This window comes from Leptonotus elevatus, chromosome 13, assembly GCF_054856555.1.
Source record: "Leptonotus elevatus isolate MCC_2025b chromosome 13, RoL_Lele_1.0, whole genome shotgun sequence".
Taxonomy (NCBI): Eukaryota; Metazoa; Chordata; class Actinopteri; order Syngnathiformes; family Syngnathidae; genus Leptonotus; species Leptonotus elevatus.
This window is the reverse complement of record NC_141251.1, coordinates 6178969-6206214: the sequence shown is the minus strand read 5'-3', so window position 1 is coordinate 6206214 and position 27246 is coordinate 6178969. Positions and strand designations below refer to the sequence as shown.

The 27246-nt window shown below is 40.5% G+C and overlaps 4 protein-coding genes across 6 annotated transcripts in view; 2 read left to right on the top strand and 2 right to left on the bottom strand.

The window, feature by feature from the left end:
• The window catches only part of LOC147163603 (leucine zipper putative tumor suppressor 2 homolog), a 38457-nt gene extending 35394 nt beyond the window's left edge, over positions 1–3063 (top strand). For both annotated transcript variants that reach the window (XM_086092969.1, XM_086092968.1), the window contains 2 exons: positions 201–305; positions 778–3063. In XM_086092969.1, the coding sequence (XP_085949095.1) occupies positions 201–305; positions 778–954 (282 nt within the window). In that variant the 3' untranslated portion in view covers positions 955–3063. The remainder of the gene's footprint in view (positions 1–200; positions 306–777) is intronic.
• A 562-nt stretch (positions 3064–3625) lies between these two features.
• LOC147163602 (PDZ domain-containing protein 7-like) lies at positions 3626–12595 on the bottom strand. The gene is made up of 15 exons (XM_086092967.1): positions 12448–12595; positions 12233–12370; positions 11985–12159; positions 10975–11151; positions 10555–10702; positions 9849–9909; positions 9246–9638; positions 7452–7583; positions 7097–7242; positions 6921–7012; positions 6745–6836; positions 6553–6621; positions 5992–6303; positions 5476–5576; positions 3626–4118 (listed from the first exon to the last, which is right to left on the bottom strand). The coding sequence occupies exons 1-15, from the start codon at positions 12593–12595 to the stop codon at positions 3948–3950; spliced, it is 2355 nt and encodes a 784-aa protein (XP_085949093.1). The 3' UTR covers positions 3626–3947.
• Positions 12596–13869: 1274 nt separating this feature from the next.
• On the top strand, positions 13870–21623 carry sfxn3 (sideroflexin 3). Its single transcript, XM_086093556.1, has 11 exons — positions 13870–14033; positions 14738–14911; positions 15701–15871; positions 16216–16314; positions 17112–17187; positions 17275–17360; positions 17441–17568; positions 17665–17714; positions 17799–17848; positions 17928–17975; positions 18618–21623. Exons 2-11 carry the CDS (start codon positions 14748–14750, stop codon positions 18712–18714), a joined length of 969 nt encoding a protein of 322 aa, XP_085949682.1. The 5' UTR covers positions 13870–14033; positions 14738–14747; the 3' UTR covers positions 18715–21623.
• A 771-nt stretch (positions 21624–22394) lies between these two features.
• LOC147163600 (peroxiredoxin-like 2A) lies at positions 22395–27062 on the bottom strand. 2 transcript variants are annotated; one of them, XM_086093424.1, is made up of 6 exons: positions 26982–27062; positions 24252–24431; positions 23939–24030; positions 23726–23866; positions 23315–23470; positions 22395–22985 (listed from the first exon to the last, which is right to left on the bottom strand). In XM_086093424.1, the coding sequence occupies exons 2-6, from the start codon at positions 24394–24396 to the stop codon at positions 22890–22892; spliced, it is 630 nt and encodes a 209-aa protein (XP_085949550.1). In that variant the 5' UTR covers positions 24397–24431; positions 26982–27062; the 3' UTR covers positions 22395–22889. The 2 variants fall into 2 exon arrangements, with proteins under 2 accessions (XP_085949550.1, XP_085949549.1); XM_086093423.1 differs by lacking the exon at positions 26982–27062 and adding an exon at positions 26072–26222.
• Positions 27063–27246: the final 184 nt, after the last annotated feature.

Here is a 27246-nt window from a genome sequence, read left to right as displayed (position 1 = left end):
TCCAGGAGACGGTATGGAGAAGCCTGACAAAATAGTGCAAAATGTTTGAGTACTACTGCTATGGGGGAAAATGTGGGATACCTAACTTATTTTAAAAAACAAAACAAAAAAAAAACACCTTTAAAATGAACTGAAACAGAAAATCAAATAAGGTCATATAAGGATGGTGGACTATATAATGTTTGTGTGCTTTGTGTCAGGTGGACAGGCTGAAGGGTGAGCTGATGTATGAGAGGAGGACAAGTGAGGAGCAGCTGTCTCGATTCGACAATGAACGGAGGGTGTGGCATGAGGAGAAGGAAAAGGTAAAAATTCCTTCAGTCTTTACTCATTTGCACAGCGGCTAAAGTACTCACACTGCACTTTGAGCGGAATGTTAAGTGCAATAATGTTTATATTTAAGTGCCCGCCCCCAAAAGTTTTTAAACACATTATTAAGATTTTGTAATGTATTTGTGGAATAAGAAATAAGATGAAAAATCCATTTGTTTTTATGCATCTCGGGGGCGGCCATTTTGTCCAATTCTGCCACCTGCTGTCAACTGAGATTGACAAAATGGCCGCCCCCTGAAATGGATACAAATGTGGATCTTAATTCTTACACCACATATGCAAAATATTAATCAGAATACCATGTTTAGATTAATGGGTGGTCTCATACAACATATGATTGCATATTATAAAGAAAAAATACTTTAAGTTGAAGTACAAATAAAACAAAGTATTTGTACTTGGCTTGCTTGAGTCATTTTCCCTAATCTGGAACCGGACCCTCAGGTGATCCGGTACCAGAAGCAGCTGCAGCAGAACTACATCCAGATGTACCGACGGAACCGCGACCTGGAGCGAGTGATGCGGGAGCTGAGCCTGGAGCTGGAGAACAGGGACGACTACGAGGTGCACAGCGGCAGCAGCGACATCCACTTTGAGGAGATCACCGCCACCGAGATCTAAAGGCGTCGTGCGAACCCGCAAATGCTGGACAGAAAGAAAGAAAAAAACACTCACCGGCTGGCTTTACCTCTTGAGCAGCTCTCAAAGGTGTGTTCTTCCTCTACTGCTGCACTCCTTGTGATCTTTCATACAGTGTTTCACCTGCACTTTTTTTTTTTTAAGACTTTTATTCCACCACTACAAAGTCAGCACAAAAACATTTTCTTCTGAAGCAGTGTGAAGTTCAAATCAGGGAGGATTTTTGGAAACCGTAAAAAAAAAAGTTGGCCACGTGCACATTTTCTTAAACAACAGCGCACAAGCATGCATGTCATGTGATGATAACGCCCGACACGTCTGCTACTTAATGTTGTGTTGTGTATTCTTTAAGGGGGATATTAGCCAGAGCATGCTAACGTAGGTTCTTTTCATCTGGTAATACCACTTCAATCCTTCAGAGGGCGATAGTGAGCCAACATATTGACTAATATTACTTTTCTCTACTCGGCTCAGTTTGGCGCGGTTGGAGACTCAGGAGTATAAGAACAGAAACAGGGTAAGCTAACGTTAGCGTGTTTTTCATTTCTAGAACTCGAATGTTACACTAGATTTGGGACCAGCATAGATCAGGAAGTACAAATACATACCGTTTTGTTCGCATAGTTTAAAATCTGCAATATAGAGAACCGTATAAAAAAAAAAAAAAGATTATTTGAATAGTTTTACCCCTCCCACATCGCTTCCAGTAGATCTCAGTGCTGCCAGGCATATTGTGGCACAATGTGGTACTACACTCAAGGTGGCTCAATTCTAAATTTGGACTTGAAGTAATAAACCAAAAAATGTTTTATTGAACATAAAAAATGTTGTATGTATGAAAAAATAGGCAAATACAGTAAATAAAGATTTACTTGGTGGTTTTATTTTTATACCTGATTGGTGGACAGACACTCATGAGACAAAACTATTTGTATACAAGCATTGCAAAATGTATTTTCCATAATACGTCCCTACTGAGAGGAAGTAAAAGAAGTGCATCAGTGAGAGATGTCAGCAGGATGCTTGTGATTCTTGCTCTTTTGTCTGCCTTCTCACTAAAAGCTATTATTAGCAGTGTTAAGAAACTAAAAATGGACTTTATTAGTCTCGTTGCTGCTTCTTTTTCCCTCTTCCGTTTGAACCTGTGGGCTTGTTATGCGCATTTTTCATTTGTTCCTTCCAGCGGGCTTTAATGAGCTTCCAGCAGCACAAAGTCACAATCGTTTGAATTTGAGTCTTCCCAAGCTTTTTTTGAGATGAGCCAATCACAATTTAGACAAACAACAATTCCTTAAAGTCCGAACGTCCTAACAACTGCGAGGCAGACGTGCGATGACGCGAGCCCACCGCGCCGCGTCAAATTTTCTTCAACCGCTACAAAAATTTGAACCACGTACACAACACAGACACAAGGCAAACTTTAATAGCTCCAAAAGGTCAACTTTAATCCTGACTATTTTATTACCCAGAATGAGAGAGCTTAAATTTTATAGACTAAATATATATCGAAAAGGAAATCTATAGTGTGAAGGTTGTATATTTTTATATAGAAATACGAATAAAGCACCTACTAATGTTTTTTTTCTTGTGGCACCGGTGTGGGTTTCATATGCCAATTCTATCTATATGAATGTCTATAGATTTATTATATGCAGTAGACTGCAAAGCTACAAACGGAAATAAAACCTCAGCGGAACCGGCAGAGAGAAAGCCCCCAAAAATTCATCTACAAATCATTATAATAAACATTTTGTTCCTATTTTTTCATAAAGAGATCTAGTGTGTCCCTTGGGAAGAGTTTCCAGACTGTTACTTCTTTCTTTTTTTTGTCTGTAAATATGTAAAAGCCTTGATAGTATAACACATTATCTCAGATATTTCATATGTAGCCATTGTGACTATAGACCAAAGGAACCTAACTCATTATTTGTGTTTTGTTTTGTCGTGGCTTCTTTTTTGTTATCCTTTTATACGCTAGCTTATGTTGCGTCACACTTGATTCATAAAGTAGATGTTTATGTAAATGTGTACATTTCTTGTATAAATGAATACCTTGTTTTTCAGTAAAGAACAAGCTGTCTCACCTTTAAACTGACTTTTGATGTGTTTCCGTATGGCGGATGTGTATTGTTAACCATTTCATGTTCCAGATGTCTTCATACAGTGGCCAGGCAGGCACAATGACAAGTAAAAAGTTGTCATATATTTGGGTAGGAGTAGTGAAAGAAAACCACTCAAGTGCAAAGTAACTGGTGAGTAACTTGCCATTTATTAAAAAAAATAAAATAATGCATAAACGTCGAAAAGACAAACATATAAAATAGGAAAGTGCAAATTCAATGATTGCCGAATAATATCACAATCTGAAATTGTTTTATACAATATATGAAATAAACCAGGGCTAATCTGACATCTGTAAATATTTGCTAGCCTATTTTAGCAAAAATACAAATATATCCAAAAGATTATTTAAATTGTAGTGTCTGTGTGTGTAATTGTATTTTTTTGTTTTTGTTTTTGTTTTGTTATCCTCACTAAGGCACTACAGTGCGTATTCACCTACTCCCTAATGTTGTTTTCTGACTTCAAACTGTGTCACGGCCTGCCTGTAGTCCCCCCCCCCTCCCCCTCCCCCCTCCCCAAAATCCTGCTCTTCCTCCTCATGTGTAATTAAAGCTGCAAAGTGGCAGATTGTTCCAGAGCAGGCAGCACTTGTGCCAGACAGAAATCCAGCGCCCAAATGCCGAGCAGCCATTTTGCAATCATCTCCAAAACCCCTGGCTTTTGACGTAATACATCAGATTTAATCTGGCCATAAATCTCATGGAGCAGCCTGGGATTATCTCCTTTTCTGGCAGACAGCTCGCCGCATGTTAACTTCATAAATGACAGTCTTTTTGTGGCATTTAACTAGAATAATAATAATAAAAAAAATAAAAAAAATATTGTACAATGAGCATCTCTTTGTCAAGTTGTTAGCAGATTCCCTCAGGGTGCTGGGCGGGCATCTCCTTGGGCACCTTGACCACCAGCACCATGGGGTCTTTGGCCTTGTTGCTGAACGAGCGGCGAATGGCGTCGACGGCGTGCTGGTGAGTGACACCCTGCAGATTTTCGCCGTCCACGCGCAGCACTTCGTAGCCGGCCTGTGAACACAACAACGTGCAGTTCTTGATGATACTTGCTTTTAACAAGCTTCATTTTTTTTTTTTATCGGGAAAGTCCATTTAAGCTTAATGCTAACAAAGCAAAATTATTGAATATACCCAAAAGAAAACAAACCTCTAGTGTACACGCAGTTCTCATTTTATTTTGTACAATTTTTCATGAATACATACATAAATGATAATATTGTGCGCTGTAACAGTAAGCTGATTTATGTCAGACGCAACTGGGCCTCTCCCTTCAATATAAAATAAGCACACGCACACTTTCCGCAGTGTGTAAAGTACTCGCGTGTTGACAGCAAATTCCTCTGATGTCATCCTCTTTTCTTTCTTTCCAAGGCTGAGGATGCACCTGTGTGGTGAAGGTTAAACACGCACGGCCATTGTTGTCCACCAATCAGCTCTGTTTCCTTTTCCTTCATTTGTCAAGAAAACACATTTAGACAGCCAAAGCATTTGTTTTTGTTTTATTTTCTCTCTTTTTCTTTTTTTTATCGCCGCAGGCCCTCGCAGCGACATAAAAAGATTTGGATCCATTTACTCAAAGTGGGGATTAAAAAGTGCATAAAAAGTAATTGATTTGAATTAAATAGATGGCCACCTAATCTGACCCGCTTTATGCTCAGTTAGTGCATTAAGCATGATTAGGTCGGCAAAACAGGAGGAAGGTAGTAGTAGTACTAGTGGTGGTAGTAATAATAATAATAATAATAATAGTGGCATAGCAGGCTGTTGTCCATGTACTAGTACACTCTTTGTCCTCATTGGTAATAGAATTGAGGTGTACTAGTAGGAAAATCACATTACTAGTGACAGTGAGGCAAAACTGCACCAGTTGATAAATGTGTGCTACTAGTACTACATGTGACATGATAAAATTCCATTTAACATCTAGATATTCACTAGTAGCACTACTAATAGTGCACAGATGTCAACTAGTGCACAATTTGGTCTCACTAGCATGTAGTGGTTCTACAAGTGCACCTTGGTCTTCTACTAGTGCACAGAACTGCCATATGGAATATCCAGTTTAAGGTAAGTGTACTAGTATGCTCTTTGTTCTCACGAGTAAGACAATCCAGTGCACTAGTAGAATGATTGGAACACTTTCTCCAATGCTGCCTTCCACTTCTGTGCACTAGTAGAACAACAAGGGCTCAATATCTTACTAGTAAGGAAACACTGCACTAGTTATCTGCAAGTACAATGTAAGTAAAAGCACATGAGTACATGGACAATTCAGTGCTCTAGTGAGATGCTGACTAGATGCTCAAATATCTTGCTATACGGTAGTATTAGAAAAAGTAGTGCAAGTGAAGTTGCACCTAGTGCTTACCTTGAGAGCAGGATTCATTGAAGCGGCTCCTCCAGGGAAGATGTTCTCGATCTTGATGACAGGCTGAATTCTTGACTCGATCCCCCCAGACACACTAATACCTGCACATACACATGCAACACTAGTATTTTGTACTAGTAGTGGAATTTTATTATTATAATATATTTATGTATTATAATTAACTACCACTAGTGTTAAATATTTTTTTACTTGTTCTAGTAGGCTTTTTCTGCCATTGTTATTTAGCGACAATTACGTGATTACAGTAACTTGGTTACAGTCAGTTACATTGTCAGCTCCAGTTACTCAGTTACAATGAGTTTTAAAATAGCGATGAGGCCTCTCATTAACCCAAGATAAAGTTCAGATGTTCTAGTAGGCCTTTCCTGACATCTTTTGTCATCGCATTATAAAGCACAAGCCACAAACAACGAAGCATTCGTATAGGGGTGTGTAGACTTTTTATATCCGCTGTGTATTCGCTTGAAAATGACGTCTCACTGACTTTGTACTCACCGAGCGACTGTTTGTCTTTGGAGATTGTCAAAGTGAAGACGTGGTAGTCTTGCGCCATCTGCGAGTGTCCATTAAGCGTGACCGCGGGCGTCCCCTCAAAAACATCCTCCCTCGTCCTCCTCACGGGGGACGACCTTCCTCGCTCACCTCCTCCAAGTCCGTTGGAGGACCGGGAAGAGGAGGTGAAAGTGTCCACAGGTATGTCCAGCAGGGGGCGGAACACCTGCGATGGAGACAAAGTCAGTCCCTCCATGCTGTCAATCACGTGAGAGGCCCTCGGCGCCGACCGGAGAAGGAAGCCGCCACGGAAGTCTGAAAATGGAACGGGTCAGCCCAAAATATGTTTTTAATATATATATACTGTATGGGAAAAAAGAAAAAAAAATATATAAAAAAAAAATTAACTACAGTTGATGAACATCTAGTCAATGAAAAAAATGTGAAGCTTTTTTTACTGCAATTTAAAAAAGCTGTTTGTAAGCTCAAAATCCGTCCTTGACTGACCACGGCAACAAAAGGCATGTCTGGCGTCACCACGGAAACCGCTTTGCGTGCGCCTACCTGGGGCAGGAGTCACAAGCTGGCGTCGAGGGGTTCCACAGCAAGGGGAGCGTAGAACTGGAGAACGCACTAAGACAAACACCCCAGAAAACGATTTTATTTTGAAGAGGAAGAAAAAAAATACCCCAAAATAAATATCAGCCAATTATTGCCCTTTTTAATCGAGTTAAGTCTAACGAGTGTATTTCTCACCAGCCGGACTCTTGAGCAGATTGCAGGCGTGCACTTCAAAAGGCGTCACCATGCTGTCAAAGCGGCCCAACTCACTGGGAGGAATCAACATTCTGGATGCAAAATATAAAAATTATATATTCATTAATAAAAATATCGTGCTATAATTACGTCATGCTTCGTTTTTTGCATCAGACCTTATTTCTCGGAGAAGCAGAATCTTCTCTGGCTGGTCCAAGATGGCCAAAAGGGGGCGCACTAAATCTTCCAGAATCTTCTCAGACAAAAACTGCAGGAGAATAAAATAGTTTTTTGTTGTTGTTGTTTTTTTTTTTTTTAATAAATCCATGCGCCATGGAAGCTCGAGACTGACCCGCTGACAATGCCTCATGACAGCGGCCACCTCGTCCTTGCTGAGCAGCTTTTTGGATATGACCTCCACGTGCTGCAAGGGCGACTGCTCCCCTTTAAGGCTTGCGTGGGACTCCCTGGGGGAGGTCATCCCATCAGGCCTTTTGTCTAAAGCATAGGCGGAATATATAGTTGGAACTAGAACCATACAAAACTTTATTGGCTTGGTTTGAACTTTTCATTTCTATTGTACATTATTTTTCACTTCCTGTATTACCTCGTGTCCAAATACTTTTGTCATAGTCATTATTGTTTTGAACCAAGTGCGATTATTTATGACCAAGTCGAATCGGTGATATTGCGTTTCGTGATCTGACCTTTGGATGGGCTCCTGTCGTTGCGATCTTTCTTGAAAAACAGGCTGAGAAAAGTTTTGGAGCGCTGCAGCTTGGCTTGCTTGTCTTCTGGGCTGCGCGTCGTCTTTTCCACTTTGGTCTTCTGCTGCTCCTCTGAAAGAACAATCCATAAACAACATTCATCACTTTGAAGCAGGATTGTTACTATTACCGTCATAAATATTGATTCATGACATTGACATTTACAGATTTTACTTGTTTTTTAATTTCTAAAAGTATAAAAAATTTGGGGTAATAGTAGCCTTCTATTTGAATACTTTTGAAAATTAATATTGTAAAAATATAGTATTTTGTCAGAACTCTGTTTTCATGCTTGTTTATTACAGTTCTTAGTTAGATTTTTTTGTTTTACTTTTTAAATGATATCACAGTACGTTTCTTGTCGTGAATCCTCTTTCACTTTTGTTGCAAAAATAATGTTTACAATTTTTGAAATTTTAAAAGTTTTTAATATATTAAAATATTAAAAATATTGTATTAGTACTATTTTTTTCATTCTTTAGAAATGCATTATTTTTTACAATTGTTTGTTAAATTATGTATGAAAGTTTAATTTATTTTAAAATTTTCATGTTATATTTTGTAATTTACAATATTTTAAATATTAAATTTTTTAATGATTTCTAAAAATATTTTTGTCAGTAATTGATTATTTATGTATTTAATATTTTGAAAGTGATTTTTTTTTTTACATTTTAAAATACTATTTAGAAAACTTGTACTATTATTATATATATATATTTATTGTTCAAGAACGGACCAGTAAACATGTTCCTTTCAAACTGGCTTGATGTCGCTTCTTCTGTAGTGCACAATAAATCTGCTCTGTGTGTAATGTAACGCTGATAAATGACATCCATCTTTGCACGAGCAGGCCATCCATACGAAGAACCCAATCAGCCAAGTGGCGAATGCATTGACGAATGAGGAGGGAAGGCCAACAAGTCAACTAGCTTGGATGAACCACTTACAAATAATCCTTTGTTTATGGAACAGTTTGTTTATGGAAATGAGGCTGAAGGGCGTGTCTATCTTTGACTGCAATGATGATTTTGAAAATGAGGTGTATTTGAAGCTCAATTTATGTTTTCATTTTTGATGGATGATATAAATGGAATATATCAATTAGTTGTATGCGTTTCTTAAAATACTAATTCCTTTTTTAAAATAACATGCTAATGAGATAAAAATGTACTTAACATAACATTCATGTGTATTTTTCTATTAGCATCTTAATTTTCCAATAATTATTAAATTGATGGAAATTGAATTATCGAAACATTTAAAGATACAGTATCTCTGGTTGTTTAAAAAAAACATTTTAGAAATCGAAAAAATATATACGTAAGGTATTAAATGTTCGATGTTTAAAAAAAAAACTTTTTTAATTGTTTGAAAATGTCATTTCTAAAAATATTTTATTTTGTACTGTTTTAAATGTATTACAATATTTCGAAGACAGTACTTTCCAAATATGCTGAAATATTTTTAAATGATTTTGAAATATTTCTAAAATATATATACTATTTTTAAAGTATTATAAAGAAGCATAATAACGGAATGTTGGTTTTTATCCAAATAAAATGTTCTGTAATTAACTATTTAATATTTTTTAAATGTTTAAATAAATTTAAAACAATATTCATTTGTACTTAAATACATTTCCCAATTAGTAGTCGTATTTATTTTCTATAGTATTTATAATGTATACTGCCTGAGTACCAAGTAGTGTACATAGCAATGTAGCATAATCACCTGAGACGGCGCTGTGGCTCTGGGACCGTCTGATTGGCTTACGAGGCCTACTGAGAGCCATGAGGACTTTGGTCTGGGGACCTTGTTGACGTCCGGCCCCGGCCCTGGTCCCGGCCCTGGTCCCGGCCCCGGCCCCGCCCACATCTCCCTTCCCTTGTATGACCGTGTCCTTCAGGAGCAGCGTGGCACCGACCGTGCGGCCCTGTGTGGAGGATGCCTCCGTCTGTATGGCCATGTCCGCCGTGTCGGACCCGAAGACATGAGGAGGGAAGAGGAACTGGGAGAGACCACTGAGGGAGCTCGCGGGGGTGCCGGACGACAACGACGACACAGACGAGTGCGACTCGGAGCCTTGGGAAGAACCCGATGCCAAGGATGATGACCCATTTGAAACTGTAACATGGAACATTTCCCTTTGTCAGATAGTGAACAGGTTTGTTTAGCTGAATTCTAGCAAACAATGCAAAACACAATAGATGAAGTAATCATAATTTTCAATTTGTAATTTTGTGTTTTTCCAATCAACTCCAAAAGACACAGATATCAGCTTGGCTTGTTTTGTTTCCAGATAACCAACCCCCCAAACCCCCCAATTCAACATACATTTGTCCAGCCAACCATACTCTGCCACCATCTCCTTATATGCAGGATATCTTCCAGCTTCCTGTAATAGCACAAAAAAATGATATCGTGTATAAAAAGTCTACACACCTCTGCTCAAATGGCAGCACTTTGTCACATGAGCAATGAGATCAAGATAAATCAATCATTTCAAACGCTTTCCCACCAATGATGTGCCCGAAATAAAAACGTGTCAGTTTGAATGTGATCCATTCTGACCACATCCACAATTAAGAGGGTGTGAACACTTTTGCAAGAACATCTAGGCTTTTGTTTTTCTTTACAATTTAGATGTAGCATTCGCTCCATGAAGTCAAATCATCATTTGGATTTTTCACTTGGGGGTGTGCTCACTTTTGTTGTCAGCAATTTAAACATAAATAGCCGCCCTGAGTTATTTTGTGGGGGACAGTGAATGTGATGAATCGGTTCTATAATTGGCTGCACAGCATCACATCGTAGGCCAATTCGAACCTGATCCCAGACCGCTTATCAATCATTAAAGGGACGCGTTTCACAATGCGCAACCTGAGATGTGAGCAGCACAAAAATGAGAACGGCAGATCTTGAACACACTTTGAGGCTATTGTGTGCCAACAAAGAAAACCCTCCGTCACAGGGCAAACCATGGACGCTGTCACACTGACACGAGGTTGTTGAGTCAGTGAAAATGTCTGAAAGTTCTCACCCTGATGGTTAACATGACGTGCGTGCGGCTCTTCAGGACCTCCACGGCGTTGCTGTGTGTGATGTCATCAAAGCTGACCCCATTGGCCGCCAGGATCTGATCCCCCATTTTGATGCCGTGCTGCTCCGCCAGCCCGCCTGGGTCCAACCTGACCAATGGACATGAAAAGACGAATTCATTTTTTATTTAATTTTTTGCAACAATTATGACCACCCAATTTATTTTATGTATTTATTATTATTTTTATGAATTGTATTGTTGGGGTTATTTTTCTAAACGTTTTTACCAGGATAAACATGCTTGCCAAAATTGGTGAGTTTTTCGATATGTTGAACTTATTGGTTAAAATAATACTGAACTGCAATTTCACGAAGCCAACTGGCCAGAAACACTAAATTACAAATTGAAAATGATGATTACTTTGAGACGTAAATTCCCAGTCCAAACTCCCGTCCTCCTCGGATGTTGAAGCCCAGGTAATAATCGTCAGACGTAGTGAAGAGATGCACTATCCTGCAGAGGGCGCTGTCCGAGCTGTCCTCTGACGGCGTTTGTCCGCCCTCCTCCACCACCATCCTCCTGTGAATCAGGTCCACCCTAATACATAAGTACAAACATATGTGAAACACCAGGAGCCATTTTGCATTGGAGGCCAGCTGAGCAGTGCCTCAAGACATCCAGCAGAGGGCGCTGTGGTGTCGCCTGAGTCCATTCACGAGGCTGGGTCATCGGATGGCCGAATTTGTCGGCTGCATGACGTCACTCCCGACGCGACTCGACAGCACGCACGGACTTACACACAAATGGATTGTCAATACTGCTTGTATTTAAGAGTACATCTTTCCAAAACAGTTGAAAATCTCCATCAATCTTTTCAGCAATAAATTTACAAATGTCATTCCAAAAGCTTTGGACAAAGGGGCAGAGCCAAAATTAACGAGTCACTGTTTCGACCTCCACAGAACAGAAAGTGCATTTCTCATCAATATCGTTCTTGAATATTTTAACAATATAACCATTTAAGGGGTAAAACCTATGAATTATTTTAAAATAAATGTCTCTAGAATTTTGTTAGTTAACAAATAATGATCCAGCCTTGTGAATTTGGGACACAGGCAGAGAGAGTTTGGCCAACTCTGTTTCGGCAGGGTAACAAGATGGCGCCTGTGTGTCATGTGACCAGCAACTGGTCACATGACACACAGGCGCCATCTTGTTACCCTGCCGAAACAGAGTTGGCCAAACTCTCTCTATATACGGCTCTGACTCAAGTCTTTCTTTTTTTTTACTCTCTCGTCTTTTGGCTGCTGATCTACAGCCAGTCACTATCAGATCATCAAATGACCAAAATGTGAAAGCAGTAATCCATCCACTACTGCAATATAACACCAAGGAAGAAGGATATGGTCGAAGTTAGCGTGTGCACTCACCACGTGGTCTTCTCCTCGGAGTAGCGTATGCCGGGGATCTTGCCCACCCGCCGCACCGCCATCCTCAGGCGGCTGTTTCCTGTCAGGACCTTGACGGCGCTGCTCATGGTGATGCTCTCAAGACTCACGCCGTTCACCTCCACAAGTTTGTCCCCAACGACCAGGCCGGCCTGAGCTGGGTTGCGGGAGCAGGTGGATGAGTCCAGAATGAAATGAATGGCGGCATTTTCGGAGCGTTTCTTGCTGACCTGCTGAGCTGTGGTCCTCCACTTTACTAACAAAAACGCCCAGTCCGTGTTCAGATCCGCCTCGAACGCTGAAACCAAGTCGTCCATCCACAGTCTTGTCCACTGTCACTGTGTGGATGTCTTCACTGTCATCTCCTCCTGAAAAAAAAATAAAAATACACCAAACGGTAGTAATAGTGCGCAGATGTCAACGAGCTATATTTGTCTCGACTCACCCTGTGCAGGAGCATTGATGAGGATGACTCGTCCCACAGGTGAGGATGACCTCCGCCTGTGTCCTTGTTGCCTCTTAAGCATATAACTGTGGGACCCCCCGGCCTGCCCCCCGTTGTGGACGTGGAGGCGTCCACCCCCGTTTGTCATCTCCCTCCGGGAGTGAGACATGATGCCAGTGCGACAAGCCTCCCCCCCTCAGTCATCCAGACTTTTTGGAGGATAATAGAAAGGAGGAAGTCCACTTTTTAAGATTCACGGAGCCTCTCTCGTTCTCCTTTGTGAAGTCCAAGCTGAAATGCATGGTGCTTTCCCCTTGAGCCATGTTTAATTAACAAGGGTGTCTGATGTGACAAGCCATCCTGGGAAGATCCTGTGTCCTGGGGACTTCTTGGTGGTAAAAGTCCATCTTATTTATCCAACGACGACTTGCCAGTGGAAAGGAATTCTGTACTAATGCGTCCGTACTGTATTTCAAGTACTTGAGTATTTTTGACTTGTTGACCCCATCCCATGACTCACCCATTGTCCCTCTTCAGGACATGCCTGACATGCCCGTGCAATGCTGCAACGGTATTGACTCATATGTTCTTCAGGTGTCACACGAGGTGTAAGCTTGTTATATAAGTACCCCCCCCCCTTCCCCACCTTCACCCAGGGCAGCTGTGCACCCACTAGTCCAGTACTGATGGAGATACAAGGTGGAATTGTGGAAATATGTGACTTATTTAACCTACATGGGGGGGGGGGGGGGGGCTGTTTTTTAAGCTCTCCTAAGTGCTTGAAAATATTGTGTGTGTGGGGGGGGGGGGGGCATTTTCCTAAAAGCACTGTGCACAATATTAAATATACATCCCAGGGATAAATAAAATAAAATACATTTTTGATGAACACTTAGGCCACTACTGAATTTTATTGTTAGTCATGATGGTGTTACTTGGGAGACTTACGTATTTTTCGTTAGGTTTTACTTGGTGAAAACAGTTTGAGAATTACTTACTGCTTTGGCATTGAAGGTCTGGGTCGTGACAATATATTGTGAAACAGCACCATCTAGTGGCCAAAAGGGTGTATTCCCATAGACGTACCGTCATGGCTCTCGAAAAGAATAAAATAAAAATAAAAGTTATGATAAAAACACCGCCAGGTCATATAACTATACGAAATGCTACATTATAAATATAATATAATAGAAGCTTGATAGCCTTATTCTCTTTTCGTGCCACTGGAAAAAAGGCAAAAACACCAATCAGAGAGAGGGCGTTGGTCTGACCAATCAAATGTCGAGTTGTTTACCCTCGTATCCCCGCTCTGTGCTGCATTTAAATACATCGAAATTTTACAACATCTACTCCCGCGATGTTTAATTTTGCCTTTAGGGAACTTGACGCTGGCTATATTATGAACGTATAACTAAATTTACTTCCGCTGGTCTCTTTTTGTGTGTATTTCGCGGTTGATGAGCCGTCAAATTGGAGGAAAATTCCAAATTTCCAACACTGCAAAGGGCACTTGAACTTAACACATCTCTCCCAGCCGGTTGCAGTGATATTGAGAGGTCAATCGTCTTCAAATTCAACCTGAACAGGTAACGTCTAGATTTCTTGCCTGTTTGAATATTCTTGATTCACATCATAACGCGACGACTGCGTTGTTTAAACCTCACCGCGATGCTTTCCCCCGCGACTCGCATTGGCAAGCTAAATGCTCTACGCTAGCCAAGCCGACTACAGCCCGAATGACTCGCTAACCATGAGGGCGCCGAAATGGTGGAATTTGGGGAAGAAGCTGTGCAGTTATTTTGCCACCACAATGTCTCATTCGACGGGTCGTGGCCGTTTTAGTCAATCCCAGACTTTATGTATCAGAAAACATGTCACCTTTTTAAATGGAAAAAGCTCCAATGCTCACCGGTGTGCTGCACTGGATTGGCTCAGATTGATTGACAGCTCACAGTCACGCGCCAGGTCTCCATACAGATTTGTGTTTTTAACGTAACCGTAATAAATGCCATTTATAGTTCAGTTATTTACTGAACATACATCATCATAACGTCATAACATGGAACATGTTGATGATGCCCTTGATTGCACCATTCCAGCTGTTGTACATACTTGGTTGTCCATTAGTGAGGGAGAAAGAAATATGTTTTTTTTTGGACTAAAACAGATACCATTAGTTCCTATTGAGGAAAATGTTAAATTATTAACGACTTGCAAGTCAACCAGCATCGACTTCAGAGGTTCCACTGTATGATTGATGAACCAGTGTCTTTTTTTTTTTTAATGCAAGGGTACCCAAGATGTCCGGAGATCTGCCCCTCAACATCAACATCAAAGAGCCACGATGGGACCAAGGAACATTCATGGGCCGCGCCATGCACTTCTTCATGGTCACAGACCCCAGGAACGTCCTACTGTCTTCCGAGACGCTGGAGGAGGCCCGGGTGATCGTGGAGAACTACAGGTAGAAGGCTGACCTTGCTTTGGAAGCAGGACAGGAGAACAGATAAAGGAAGTAGCCAGTACATTTTAGCATCACAAACGTACGCTACTTGATAATGGCGTGTTATAAAATTCTAACAGTTCATGTCTTCACTTGTAAATGATAAATGAATTTGTGTTGCTCATATTGTATTGAGCAGCCAGGCCATGTGTCATGTTGCACCAAGTTCCAGTTTGGGTTCTGTAGTTGTCACGCAAAAAAAAAAAAAAGTAATTATTTTTTTCCAATAAATAAAACTGGTTGAATAAAAATTAAGTTAAATAAAAAATAAATTAAATTATAAATTACATTAAAATGTATTACATGAATATAACTTAAAATGTAAAAACATAAGATAGTACAATTAATTAAAAAGTAAAATTACATTGAAATTAAAATACATTTACTGGTAATTTGAAATGTATTAAAATGTAAAATAATTGGAAATTCTAATCATGTAAAATGTATATCAAATACAGTCAAATAAATTATAATTTTGGTTTTATTTAAAATGTAAAAACAAAAAATAAATCACTGAAATTAAAATACACAACTTAAAATAAAGTGCAAAAGAAATTCAAATGCAGTTAAAATTAAACAATTAAATTTGAATCTAATTTAAAATGTATTTTTAAATTACATTTCAAACTTAATTAAATCATTATTATTTTTATGCAATTGAAATAAAATCAATTATATTCCAAATAAACGTTTTGGAAATGTAGGAAAAACACTACAAAACGAAATATCGAAGTGGCCATTTTTCTCCAGGGACGGGGTGGTGGCGCCCGGCCTGACGGAGGACCAGCTGTGGCGGGCCAAGTACGTGTACGACTCGGCCTTCCACCCCGACACCGGCGAGAAGATGTTCGTGATCGGCCGGATGTCCGCTCAGGTGCCCATGAACATGTCCATCACTGGCTGCATGCTCACCTTCTACAGGTACCGCCTTCTCTGCCTCTACTCTGTGTGTTAATTAATTCATTAATTAATTAATTCAGTGATGCTGAAAGACTACATTTCATTTCATTCAATGTACTGAGAGAGCATCACGGTGACTGAACGAACGAGAGCTTTAATCCCAGTTGAGAGTGAAAATCCTCAAAGAGTCTAAAACAAATGTCATGCCAGAACTTGTGCGGAGGCGACACGTCGGTAGTCACGTGCATCATGTTGACCTGATTTTAATGTGTAATTTTTTTTGTTTGTTTTGTGAGCACTCATGCTCACATGATCGCTTGGTGACAGTGGAGAGCATTTATGAACCATTTGTCACATGTTTATAGGACCACACCGGCGGTGGTTTTCTGGCAGTGGGTTAACCAGTCCTTCAACGCGGTGGTCAACTACACCAACCGCAGCGGAGACGCTCCCATGACTGTCAAGTACGGACCACCCCTCACTTTCCCCTTGATCAGGACTGGCAAGAGTATTGCGAGAGGCGTAATATTCATTATTTGTAAATTGTTATGATTAGGGGTGTCAGGTGATTAAAATTTTTTTAATCGTAATTAATTGCATGATTCAATAGTTAACTCACGATTAATCGCAAATTTTATATCTGTTCTAAATTTATAATAAAATGTACATTGTATAATACTCCCCATAAAAGTGGGGAAAATGTTTAATAGAAATATGGCTGCATCTTGTAGTCATTGATACAGCAATTTCATAATAATTCATAAAATTGAGTTAAAATTAAAAATATATACTGTGCTGTAAAAAACAACAACCCGAGTGTGATATTGATTTGTGTTGGTCATTTTCTGCCACTAGATGGCAAAAAGCAGTGACAGCTCAGTGCAATAATCTAATCTTTAACACGAACTTGTGAAATTCTGCACATTTAAAGAAATTGTAAAATACAATTTGACCCCAGTCTCCACAAATATATGCATTATTATTAAATTTATTACTGCTAAATTTTGATGTGGACATGTCTGCTCCATACAGGCTTCTCCATTCATTGCACGTAAAAAAAAAAAAATAGTGCTGTTAAAGAAACTTTTAATTAAATTAACGCACCAATTTTGACACCCCTAATTATAATACGATGAGCATCATAATTAAATATAAAAGAAGAGCATGTATTATTCAATTTATTTCCCTTTCAAATCGCATATCAAATGAAGTTTGATGTCCGACTAAAAAAAAAAAACCAACCTGATGTGTTTACTTCCAGTCAGCTTGGTGCGGCGTACGTGAGCGCCACGACCGGTGCCGTTGTCACCGCCCTGGGCCTCAAGTCTCTGGCCACGGTAACGGCCCATCAAAGCGATGATTTGTTCAGTGGATCAGCAATCTTTCCGTTAAGTTTCAAGTGTGTCCCGTGCCCTCCCCTTTAGCGCCTCCCGCCCATCGCCAGCCGCTTCGTGCCCTTCGCTGCCGTCGCCGCCGCAAACTGCATCAACATTCCCTTCATGAGACAGAGGTGAGATCTCCTTCACCGCAGCTCTGCTCTGCTCGACTCGACCCCTCGTTCCTGTGTCTCCCCCCCCCCCCCCCCCTCAGGGAGTTGAAGTACGGCATTCCCGTGACTGACGAAAACGGAAACAGGTTAGGAGAGTCCGCCATTGCGGCCCGGCAGGCCATCATGCAAGTGGTGGTGTCCAGGATTGGCATGGCGGTGCCAGCGATGGGTAATCAAGCGACGGGAAATGTCTTTCCTGCCGGTCGTACTTAGTGGATGACATTGCGTTTTTAAATGTTAAGTTTTTCTCTCCCCACCCGTTCAGCGATTCCTCCCGTCATAATGAACGCACTGGAGAAGCGAGCCTTCATGAAGGTAGTAACATTCTTCCGTCACGTCGCGACCCCGTTGGCGTCCTTCCACATTCCGACCTAAAACATGTCGTTGCCTCCCCTGCAGCGCTTTCCTGTTCTCAATGCTCCAATCCAGGTGGGGCTCGTGGGCTTGTGGTAAGTCGGCGGTAGGACGTTCGATTTTGGGCTCGAACCAAAAACTGAAAATAACCCTGCGCTCTCTTTGATTGATTAGTCTGGTGTTCGCTACCCCTCTGTGCTGCGCCCTGTTCCCGCAGAAAAGGTAACGCATACAAAATGAGCCCCAAAACAAAAACACACTAATCACATGCATGCACACTAAAAAAAACACACATCACAAAAACAAAAAATAAACAGGCTCAAAAATGTGATTAGCAGTTTAACTCACTTCAAAAGAAAACCACCCACAGACTAAAAAAACGTACCAAAAAAAACCCCCGCATTTACGCACAAACTGCACAAAAAACACAACCTGCACTTAAATACGTTTAAATCCTATGACTTACTTACATTTAAAACTGCACAGATAATGTACAAAATACACCATTTAATTTGCCATCGTTTGGAATCAGAATTATTATTTTTCTTCATATTTTTGTTGTGATGAATTTGTACATCGAGTTAAAAAAAAAAAAAAAAATCATTTTTTTAAACCAATTAAATTTCTATGTTTTTTGTTTCATAACGAAGGCCGTCAGCCGGACATATGCTGACGCCTTTTTGGTTAGCTGTATATCCTTTGTTATGTTTCAAATAGCTGATTGATTGAAAAATAAAACCTCGCTAGACTCCACTGAAAGCTCACAACCACGTCACACCCCAAAAAAAAACGCACGCTCACACACCCAGTTAAGTAAACAATGCGGCTTTGTTCCACGCCCTTTCGGTTATTTCATGTTTGCAGCTCTATGAAAGTGAGCGGGCTGGAGGCGGAGCTTCAGGGCAGGATACGACAGAGCAACCCGGCCACCACCGTGGTCTATTTCAACAAGGGCCTGTAGGACCTTCATGCGCACGGCATGCACACACATATGGGTACACAAGCAATTTATTTATGTTTTGTTTTTTTATTTTATTGTTGTTTTTGGAATTGCTCCCGAGGAAAGATTTTTGTGTGTTAATCTGTCACTGATGTATTTAGTCATGAACTTGAATGTAACATCGCTGTCCTATTGTACCGCTACACTGGTCCTATTATTGATTGATTTCATTAGGTCAAGCCCTACCTACCCCTCGATCCGGCCAGACATTCATTTATAAAACCAGAAATGCTCAAAATAAATCACAATAGTGGAACACTTAATTCAATTTCAATAGTAGGATTCAAAGAGTGAAATTCGGAGTGGAAAGATTCCAGTTTTTTGTTTTTGTTTTAGTCTGGTCAGCACTGCTATCTTGTGGCATCTATAGGCAATTATCAAGCTTTCAAGGCAGCAAATAACGGCTCACTGTGTGTAGATTTACTACTCAGAATGAAATAATTCCTGACTTTTGTGTAATTTTGATGATTATTATAGCATACAAAAACTAATTCCACCAAAGAAATTAGATTACATAAAAAAAAAATGTGGGGGAATTTTCCTCCTGAAAATTCAAATGTTAAGCATTTAATGAATCTGTGTAATACTGCAAAAATATTCCTCAGCTTTAAGCGTACTTAAGCCAAAATGTATTGCAGATAATGAGCTACTGCGTATTAGGGGTAGGAATCTTTGAATGTCTCGCGATTCAATTCAATTCAGATTCTTGGGTGGGCGATTCGATTTAGAATCGATTTTCAATTCACAATGATTTGATTGACAATGATTTTTGCTTCAATTGATAGATGTGTAAGGAATTGTAATGATCTACTCGCGGCACTTTTATCACTCAAAAGAACGGCTCCACGCTGCAAAAAAACAAAAAAAAAGTTTTATTGGAATAACTTGAATGTGACTTTTTCCTTCTACTCTCTAATGTGGCCACAACTTAACAGTGTATCAGACCGAGTGGAACCACACTGCCCCGAAGTGGCCAAATTGGGTACAACATGAACAGCGCTCCCAATAAAGGAACACACAAACAAAAGGGAAGACGGTATAAAATAATTTAAATAAAATCGATTTTGGGACATTGAAAATTGATTCTGAATCTGAACTAAATGAGAATTGCGATTCTTAAGAGAATCGATTTTTTTGGCCACACCCCTACTGCGTATACACGCATGTCGTCAAACGACTACGCTCCTGTTGCACAGTGGATGAGAACATACTCCTACGTTTCAAATAGTTTATGGCTAAGTCAGCACGCTTCCCGCGAGAAAAGTGAGTCAGCGGCTGGCACGTGGACCTAAAGTTGTCATTGTAACCAGACGGCACACTGCCATGATTTAAAGGAGTAAGCAATAATGGAACAAGTTGGCAATGTTTGTTTCCTCTTTGTGGTTTTATTTTTAAGTGCTCAACATACTTGAAGGGGGAAGCCATCGTTTTTTGTGTCGGACATATGGTGCACCGTATGTAGGTGTGGAACGTGTTAACATTATTATGAAACTCTATATCAATGTAAAGGTTATAATGTAAAGCACAGTTGGTATCAGTGCTGCCCGTGTAAAGCAGTTATGAATACTTGAGGGAAAAAATGGGGGGGGGGGTGTTGGTTTTAATGCTTGTAGTGTTTTTGCTGTGTTGGCTTGAACAGGGTTTATATTACGGTATATAGTTTATATCGCTATACACATTGCACTGTATTTCCTCAAATAGTGGCCACACCTCAAATGAAAATCAGGCGCCTCAATTTTGCCCATGATGGGGAAAAAAAAGTAACTAATTAGCTCAGTTCATACACTCCATCGTTCGAGTGAACATTAACTGCTCTGTTGCTAACCAAAACAGCAGCACTGAAGCCTTAAACAATTTCAAGCGAATTATGTTGAGCGGAGACGCCATTACTATGATGTCAAATTGTCTTATTAGTCCAAAAATCTCCCCCCATCACAGTTATTAGATGTTTGCGGAAATACAGTTCTGTTGTTGCTGTTGGATGCAATGTAAACAATGTCAATGTTTTTTTTTTTTTTTTTCTTCCTTTCAAGACAAGTTGTGTCCCTGAATGCACCAACTTATAAACAAGCAACTCGTTTTGATTCATGGTTACAGAGTCCTATTTCTAGTATGTGCATCTTTTTTTGGTTTTTGCTTGAGTGAATTTTCCCCAGCGTGTGATCAATTATTTCTACCGTTGTATTCCTGAATGGTTTCATTCCAACATCCTCTATCTTTAATTGTATATAATTAATCTCACCAAACCTCACCAAACAGGAATCACCGCTTTCATTTCAACCAATAACGAGCATTTGTCGCTCCTGTCAAGGAATCACGTCGCTGTTCAGGACCAACAAGGAAGTATCATGCTGCAAAGTTCAAATACTGAAGATTGTACTCGCCGAGTGTGTTTCGTTACGAACTGCTGATTTTATTCGTCTCCTCCGAGAGCAACACGAGCAGGTGTTAAGTCAGCACAGTACTGATACATTTTAGCTGTTACAAATGTATCCAAAGAGGAATGTTTTTTTTTGGGTTTTTTTGCCGCAAGCTTTATTTGAAGTGGTTTTCCACAGTGTCACTATGCATAAAAAAAAAAACACGTCTGTTTGAAAGCGCTTCATTACATCTCGTGTGTTTTTGATGCTTTCCAGTCACGTCTCAGTCAAGCACTGTAATGGCACAAATTCAGACGTGCACTGAAGGCACAGATGTTACGACAATCCATGTTACACTCCATGAATGTTTTAGTCATATAATGCTGTGTCAGCACTGGCAAGGTGCACGCCCCTTTTTTTTTTCCTTTTGATGTTGGCATATATACCCCATTTCATTTCTTGACATGCATTTTATTCAGTACTACAATAAAAGATGTGACTGACATCCAATTATGTCTCCGTTTGATTTGAAAAGCACTTCCAAAGTTTTGGACTGTGTGATTATTGGGTCTATCCGTTTAATTTTGGGATATTTGCCGTCCAAAATCTCAATCATGAAAACTTATTCCGGAGGACTAGTTGCCAAATTATATATTATTTTTTTTACAGTGTGCACTGCCAGAAAAAACTTTGTGGAGTCAGATCAAATGTTTCTTTCATAACGGAAAAAAATGAACGTATTTGAGGTTCAACACTTGCAAACTCTTTTGAGAACTTTTCTTCAGTTTTGTGCTAAGGCAAAAGTCACGACCACTATATAAATAGCTTCATTCAGTCATGCCATAGACTTGTCAAATATTGCTCGTGGTTTCTGTAGGCCGTTACAAACCTTGCTTGGGCGGGTCCAAAAGTCGGCGAGCTGAATGCTAATGCGACGCACGATCGATGGGCGAACAAAACTAGCAGATATTTGAACAAATAATGAAAACAAATTTGACACTTTAGTCAGTCAACAAATAAATTCCTTTACAATTATTATTTAAAAATATTAGGAACTGCTCTCAGCGTGATGCAATGCAGTTGTATACGCCTGGAAACTACAACCACAAAATAAAGGTATTCATTCCAAAAGGGAACATTATTTTTGGTATTGGATGTCATTACTGTGAGTCGCTGCAGTTAAACAAAACCAAAACAGTCAATGAGGGTTGTACTGTAGTTCTCTATTTATTGCTTTTCTTCACATGTACAAGAGCACGCAAATCCCCCCCCCCCCCCCCCCCCCGCCCGCACCCTCCAGAAGGCCTCAGAATGACAAACGTTGGCGGCATCTGAGGAAAACGCACGTGTTTTGATCATCAAACTTGCTCCTCTCGTTACAGAGTTTACAGAGACAAGTCGTCATTGTTAACACGCACAACCACACATAAGCGCGCGCGCGCGCGCACGTCGGTCATGTCCGGGGCCAGCTGGGGGTGTTGGGGCATGATGGGGGGCAAATGTGTGCCACTACCGAGTGCATTAACAAAATTCAAATGGAATAATAAAAATCTAGTGCTCATTTCACCCCGTTTCCATACCCGTCTAGCTTTAAAGTGTCTTTAGAGGTAACGTTTGACCAATTTAGTCAGTTGTAAATTTCACAGCTTTTTTTTTTTTTTTCTTGCAATTGAAGCGACTTGCTAAACTGGCCTCGGTGTCGATACTGGACGTAGTGTGTGTTTATTAGTTACTTTCTAGATTCACTATTTTTAATAGTCAGTGCTCTAATTGGACTTATTTGCGAGGTACAATTTTCTCGGCGGCTTGGAGAACATCCGCCACATCCACTTTGTTGCCAAACTCCTTCTCGCGGTGTTCCAGTAGCACCCCCTGTTGGCCACAATGCGAAGTTTACTCCGAGTGGTTCGTCTCGTACTACGGAAAGCCGTTTGAGCGTTCATTCCGTTAAGATGGCGATCAAGGTCAGATGAGGACAAATTGCGCTCCAGTTGACAACTGCACGCTGCTTATGACGCACTTTAGACTTCAACTCGTCAACAGCTTTGCTTTACTAGTATACCAAAAACGTGACTAGTGAGACACTTGCTTAACTAGCTCAAAAGTCTTGCGAGTACATGCACCTTAAGTTAGATAAACAATATGGAATAAATGCTCAAATGTCTTTCCGTACTCCCCCCCGTGTGTTTTCTGTACGCTACCTGTTCACCCGCGCCGATGACAAAGACGCCCCCCAGGATGAAGCCTTCGCCCAACATGTTGCCCTGGTAGCCGGACCTCCAGGCCCGCACGAAGTTCTGCAACACGCCGAAGCGCAGCAACCCCATAGCGCCCATTTTCGCCCCGTAGAAATGCTTCTGTAAGGTGGCGGGCATGAACAAAGCCACGGTTAATTGATGTCAAAAATACATTTTGAACTGGGCCCGGCTGAACGGGTTTGGTATGAAATTTCAAGGTCAACTTAAAATGCATTTTAAACTAATTCTACGCTTTTTTTGAGTAGTCCTGTAAATTGCAATTCAACAATTTTGTTAGCTCGCTCGTAGCACTCGTTTGGCATCTTATTACTTCTCTATCGTAACTTATGTGTGAGTTTTGAAAGGACAGCTGACCTTTTGGTCGATGTAAATGTCCCCGGCGAAGTGCGGTCCGAAGTCCTGGATCTCTGTGCCCACGCGTTCCTTCACCAAGGCCACCAGAGGGACCCCGAGCTCTTCCAGGCGGGGCTTCAGAGAGGACAGCTCGGAAGCTTCCTGCAAGGAAAACATTTGCGTTGGGATTCATTGCGCTCCCCCAGATCGCTGGAACGGAACATGTGATCTCACCTCTCTGCACAAAAATCATCCGGGCCGCCGCACGGCCATGATGACGGCGCCGTTATTTTCCCACAGACTCTTTGCTTTGATGAGCTCGCCATCTGCAGACAAGACACAATCGTTTTTACTAGCAATCTTTTTGGTCTGATTATAAGTAGCACATGATTTGATTTACTTTACATACAACGAGTGTAATGACCATTCTCTTTAGATTACAACTTATTTTTGTAAAATCATCACGCATTTTGTTGCAATTGTACATTTTGATCTCTTTTGAACATAAATAGTTGGGTGAGAAGTCAGGGGTTTCGTATTATTGTACCCTCGGCGGTGGAGAGCAGGTCAGCATCCGCGAGATATTCCAGCGAGGCTTTGCCGACTTTGGGGAGAGTCAGACTGGAGTTGACCAAGAAGATGCCAGCCAGGGCGGCCCCCACGGCCCCCAGACCCAGAGACCACATCCCCATCCCCAAAAGGTCCACGTCAAACACTGACCCCAAAACTGCGGCACAAACGGAAATAGAACGGTTGACTGATTAGCACAATGAGCTTTATTATCAGCATTTAAATTTTAAAAAATTAATCATTCACACAGTGACATTAGTCTGGAACGTAAAAATTGAAGAGTAAAAATTTGCTGTAAAGAGCAATTTTCAGGTGTTTTTAATGTTCCCGCTACTTTATTTTCCATAACGAGGGTGCAAATTGTCTCGCTCTCGTTCCGTCTCTCCTACTGTATTCGGGCTCACTCGGTTTGTTTTTCTCTGGCTGACGCTCTTGCGCTTTCTTTATAGTGCGCCCCCTTGTGATCTGATGGATAAGCCGCACCCTTTGTATTAAGTAAGCCGCAGGGTCAAATGCAAGTGAAAAAAAAGGAGCGGCTTTGAAGGTTCCACTAAAAATGATATTTTAATTTGTCATTGTTCTGTTACACAACTCAGCGCGCCAAGGTTATTATTGTTGACGAAAAAACTGATACTTCCTTAAGTCGAAAACCATAATTATAGCGAAAATGACCTTAGTTTACATCTTTGTCAATTTCACATACAATCTTTCACTGCTAATTTTAAATGGATTCATTTTGGTAATACTTTACAGCCATACGGAAGAAGGAAGGTCGAATTGTAGTTTATTACATGATAGTACTTTCTTTAAATTATCTTACACTCCACAAATATGCCAATTAATTAAAAAGGAATAAAACTAATACTAAAACTAATAAAAAAAAGGTACAAACTAAAACTAACAAACCCACTAAAAAAAAAATTGATTAAAGCTGAATTTGAAAAACAAAAAATCTAAACTCTTATAACCCTGCTCTGCTCAAGCTGTTAATAGTCACACCGGTTCCGCAACAAAGTGCGAGTTTTGGGATAATTAACCATGTGAATTCTTGCCTGGAGCGCGTTTCTCTGGCTCGGGACTGGCTTTGGTTCTACTTGTGTGAAAGTGAGCGACCGGGCTTCTTTCATAGCAAGCGACGCAGGAAGGGAACGCCACGCGGCGATAGTAAGGAGGGGGCAGAATTCGCCTCAAAGCTGCCAGCATTGCCGCTGTGAGATTCACTGCACGTGCTGGAAGAAAAATGTTACAGGCTTTTTATGGCAAAATATGACGCCTTCGATGACTCTGCATGCCAAATTCCTCTTAATACACCATGCAAATGATTGTAATGGCCAAGACGCATACAATTGCATGAAGTGCAACAAGTGGACACTTGGTTATTTGTACCTTCCATATCGTGGAAGAATTTTAATGGATCTGATTGTTGATGGCAAAAAAATGATTGAAGATACATTTGTAGGAAACACATTTTCCATCACAGCACACTGCTTGGGAATCACTGATATAGAGAGCCATTTTGTAAGTCTTTCATAACGTCTATCCATTTTCTAGTGGTTGTCCTAAAATGGTGTGCTGGAACCTAGCCAGTTGACTTTTTTTTTTTTTAATACAGGATGAAGCTGAACTATCCAGAAGATGAAAGCACCACAGATCGTCAAACAGATATGCCTCTTTTATAACTTTGCACGGTTAAAGTAATACTTTTTCTTGCGCTAAAAATCAGAATGACACTAAAATGACAGTCGCAGAGAACCCGAGGAAAAAATCTAGATACATATTGAAATACGGTATACTAACTTGTCTCCATTGCCTGCTTGCGGATCAGCTCAGTCCAAGACAAATCCCAAAATGTGTTGGAGGCGTCAACATACGGCTGATTTTGGACAGTACAAAGAGTACTTGAACAACTGATAATGAATGTGCTCCGAGTGGGAATTAAAACACCCACGAGTGCAACAAGGAAGAGTTTAGGTTGTGCAATTGTGCCACCGGTCACGCTGCGTGCACATAAATAAGGTGAAGTTGTAAAAAAAATTCTTACTAGACAAGCACAGTGAGCATCAAAAGTATTAACTCAAATGTAATTTTCATTAGCTTGCATGTGTGTATTAGGAGTGGGCAGCATTGCCTTAAAACAAAACGAATGACGGGAGAGAAAAAAACTGCACAAGAGGAACTTCAGCAAAATATTTTAATCTTGCAAGCACAAAAAGTATATATATATAAAATCAGCATTGCCTATGGGGGACAATTTTATTCCAGATGAACTCAATTGGTAAAGTCTAAAAGTGGTTAATTGGGAAAGCAGGTCATTCTCTGCAGTTAAAAATCGTCCAAAATTACTTTTTATTCTTTAAACGTGTCAACGCGACAGATATCTGACATTTAAAGTTAACCCGTAACACGCACTGCTAATTTATGGGTTTATGAAGTCTTTGTAAATTACAGCGCACACAAAATAAATACAAAGCTAACACTGGTAGCGAAACAGTTAAAACACTTTGAATGAAACCTTTAAACATGCAGCTGATAGCAGCTAGCTCGCGTCGACGTTAGCATTGAGTCGCTAAATAAGACATTTAATTGGTTTGCTGCTTTCCCGCACGTCTGTCGCAATGAAACGCTTTATATGCACGTTGTGGGTCGCCAAGTTCCGCACCAAATTAATAATACAATGGCAGCGGTATAAACACTCAAGTTGACTCACCTGTCAGTGACAAGATTAGTGAACGCGACTTCCGCGCATGCGCACTAATGCTCCCAAGACTGAAGACTCTTCGGAGGAAAGGAAACTAATCGAGCACAGATGGATCGCTCGCAGTTTGCTGAGTGGATGGCACGATAGATTAGATTAGATTATTTTTTGATGGATGGCTGGATGGCTGGATAGATAGATAGATGGATAGATTCATGATTTTTAGACTTGCTTCAAGATTTTTAGACTTGCTAAATGCTAACCACTATTCCACCAA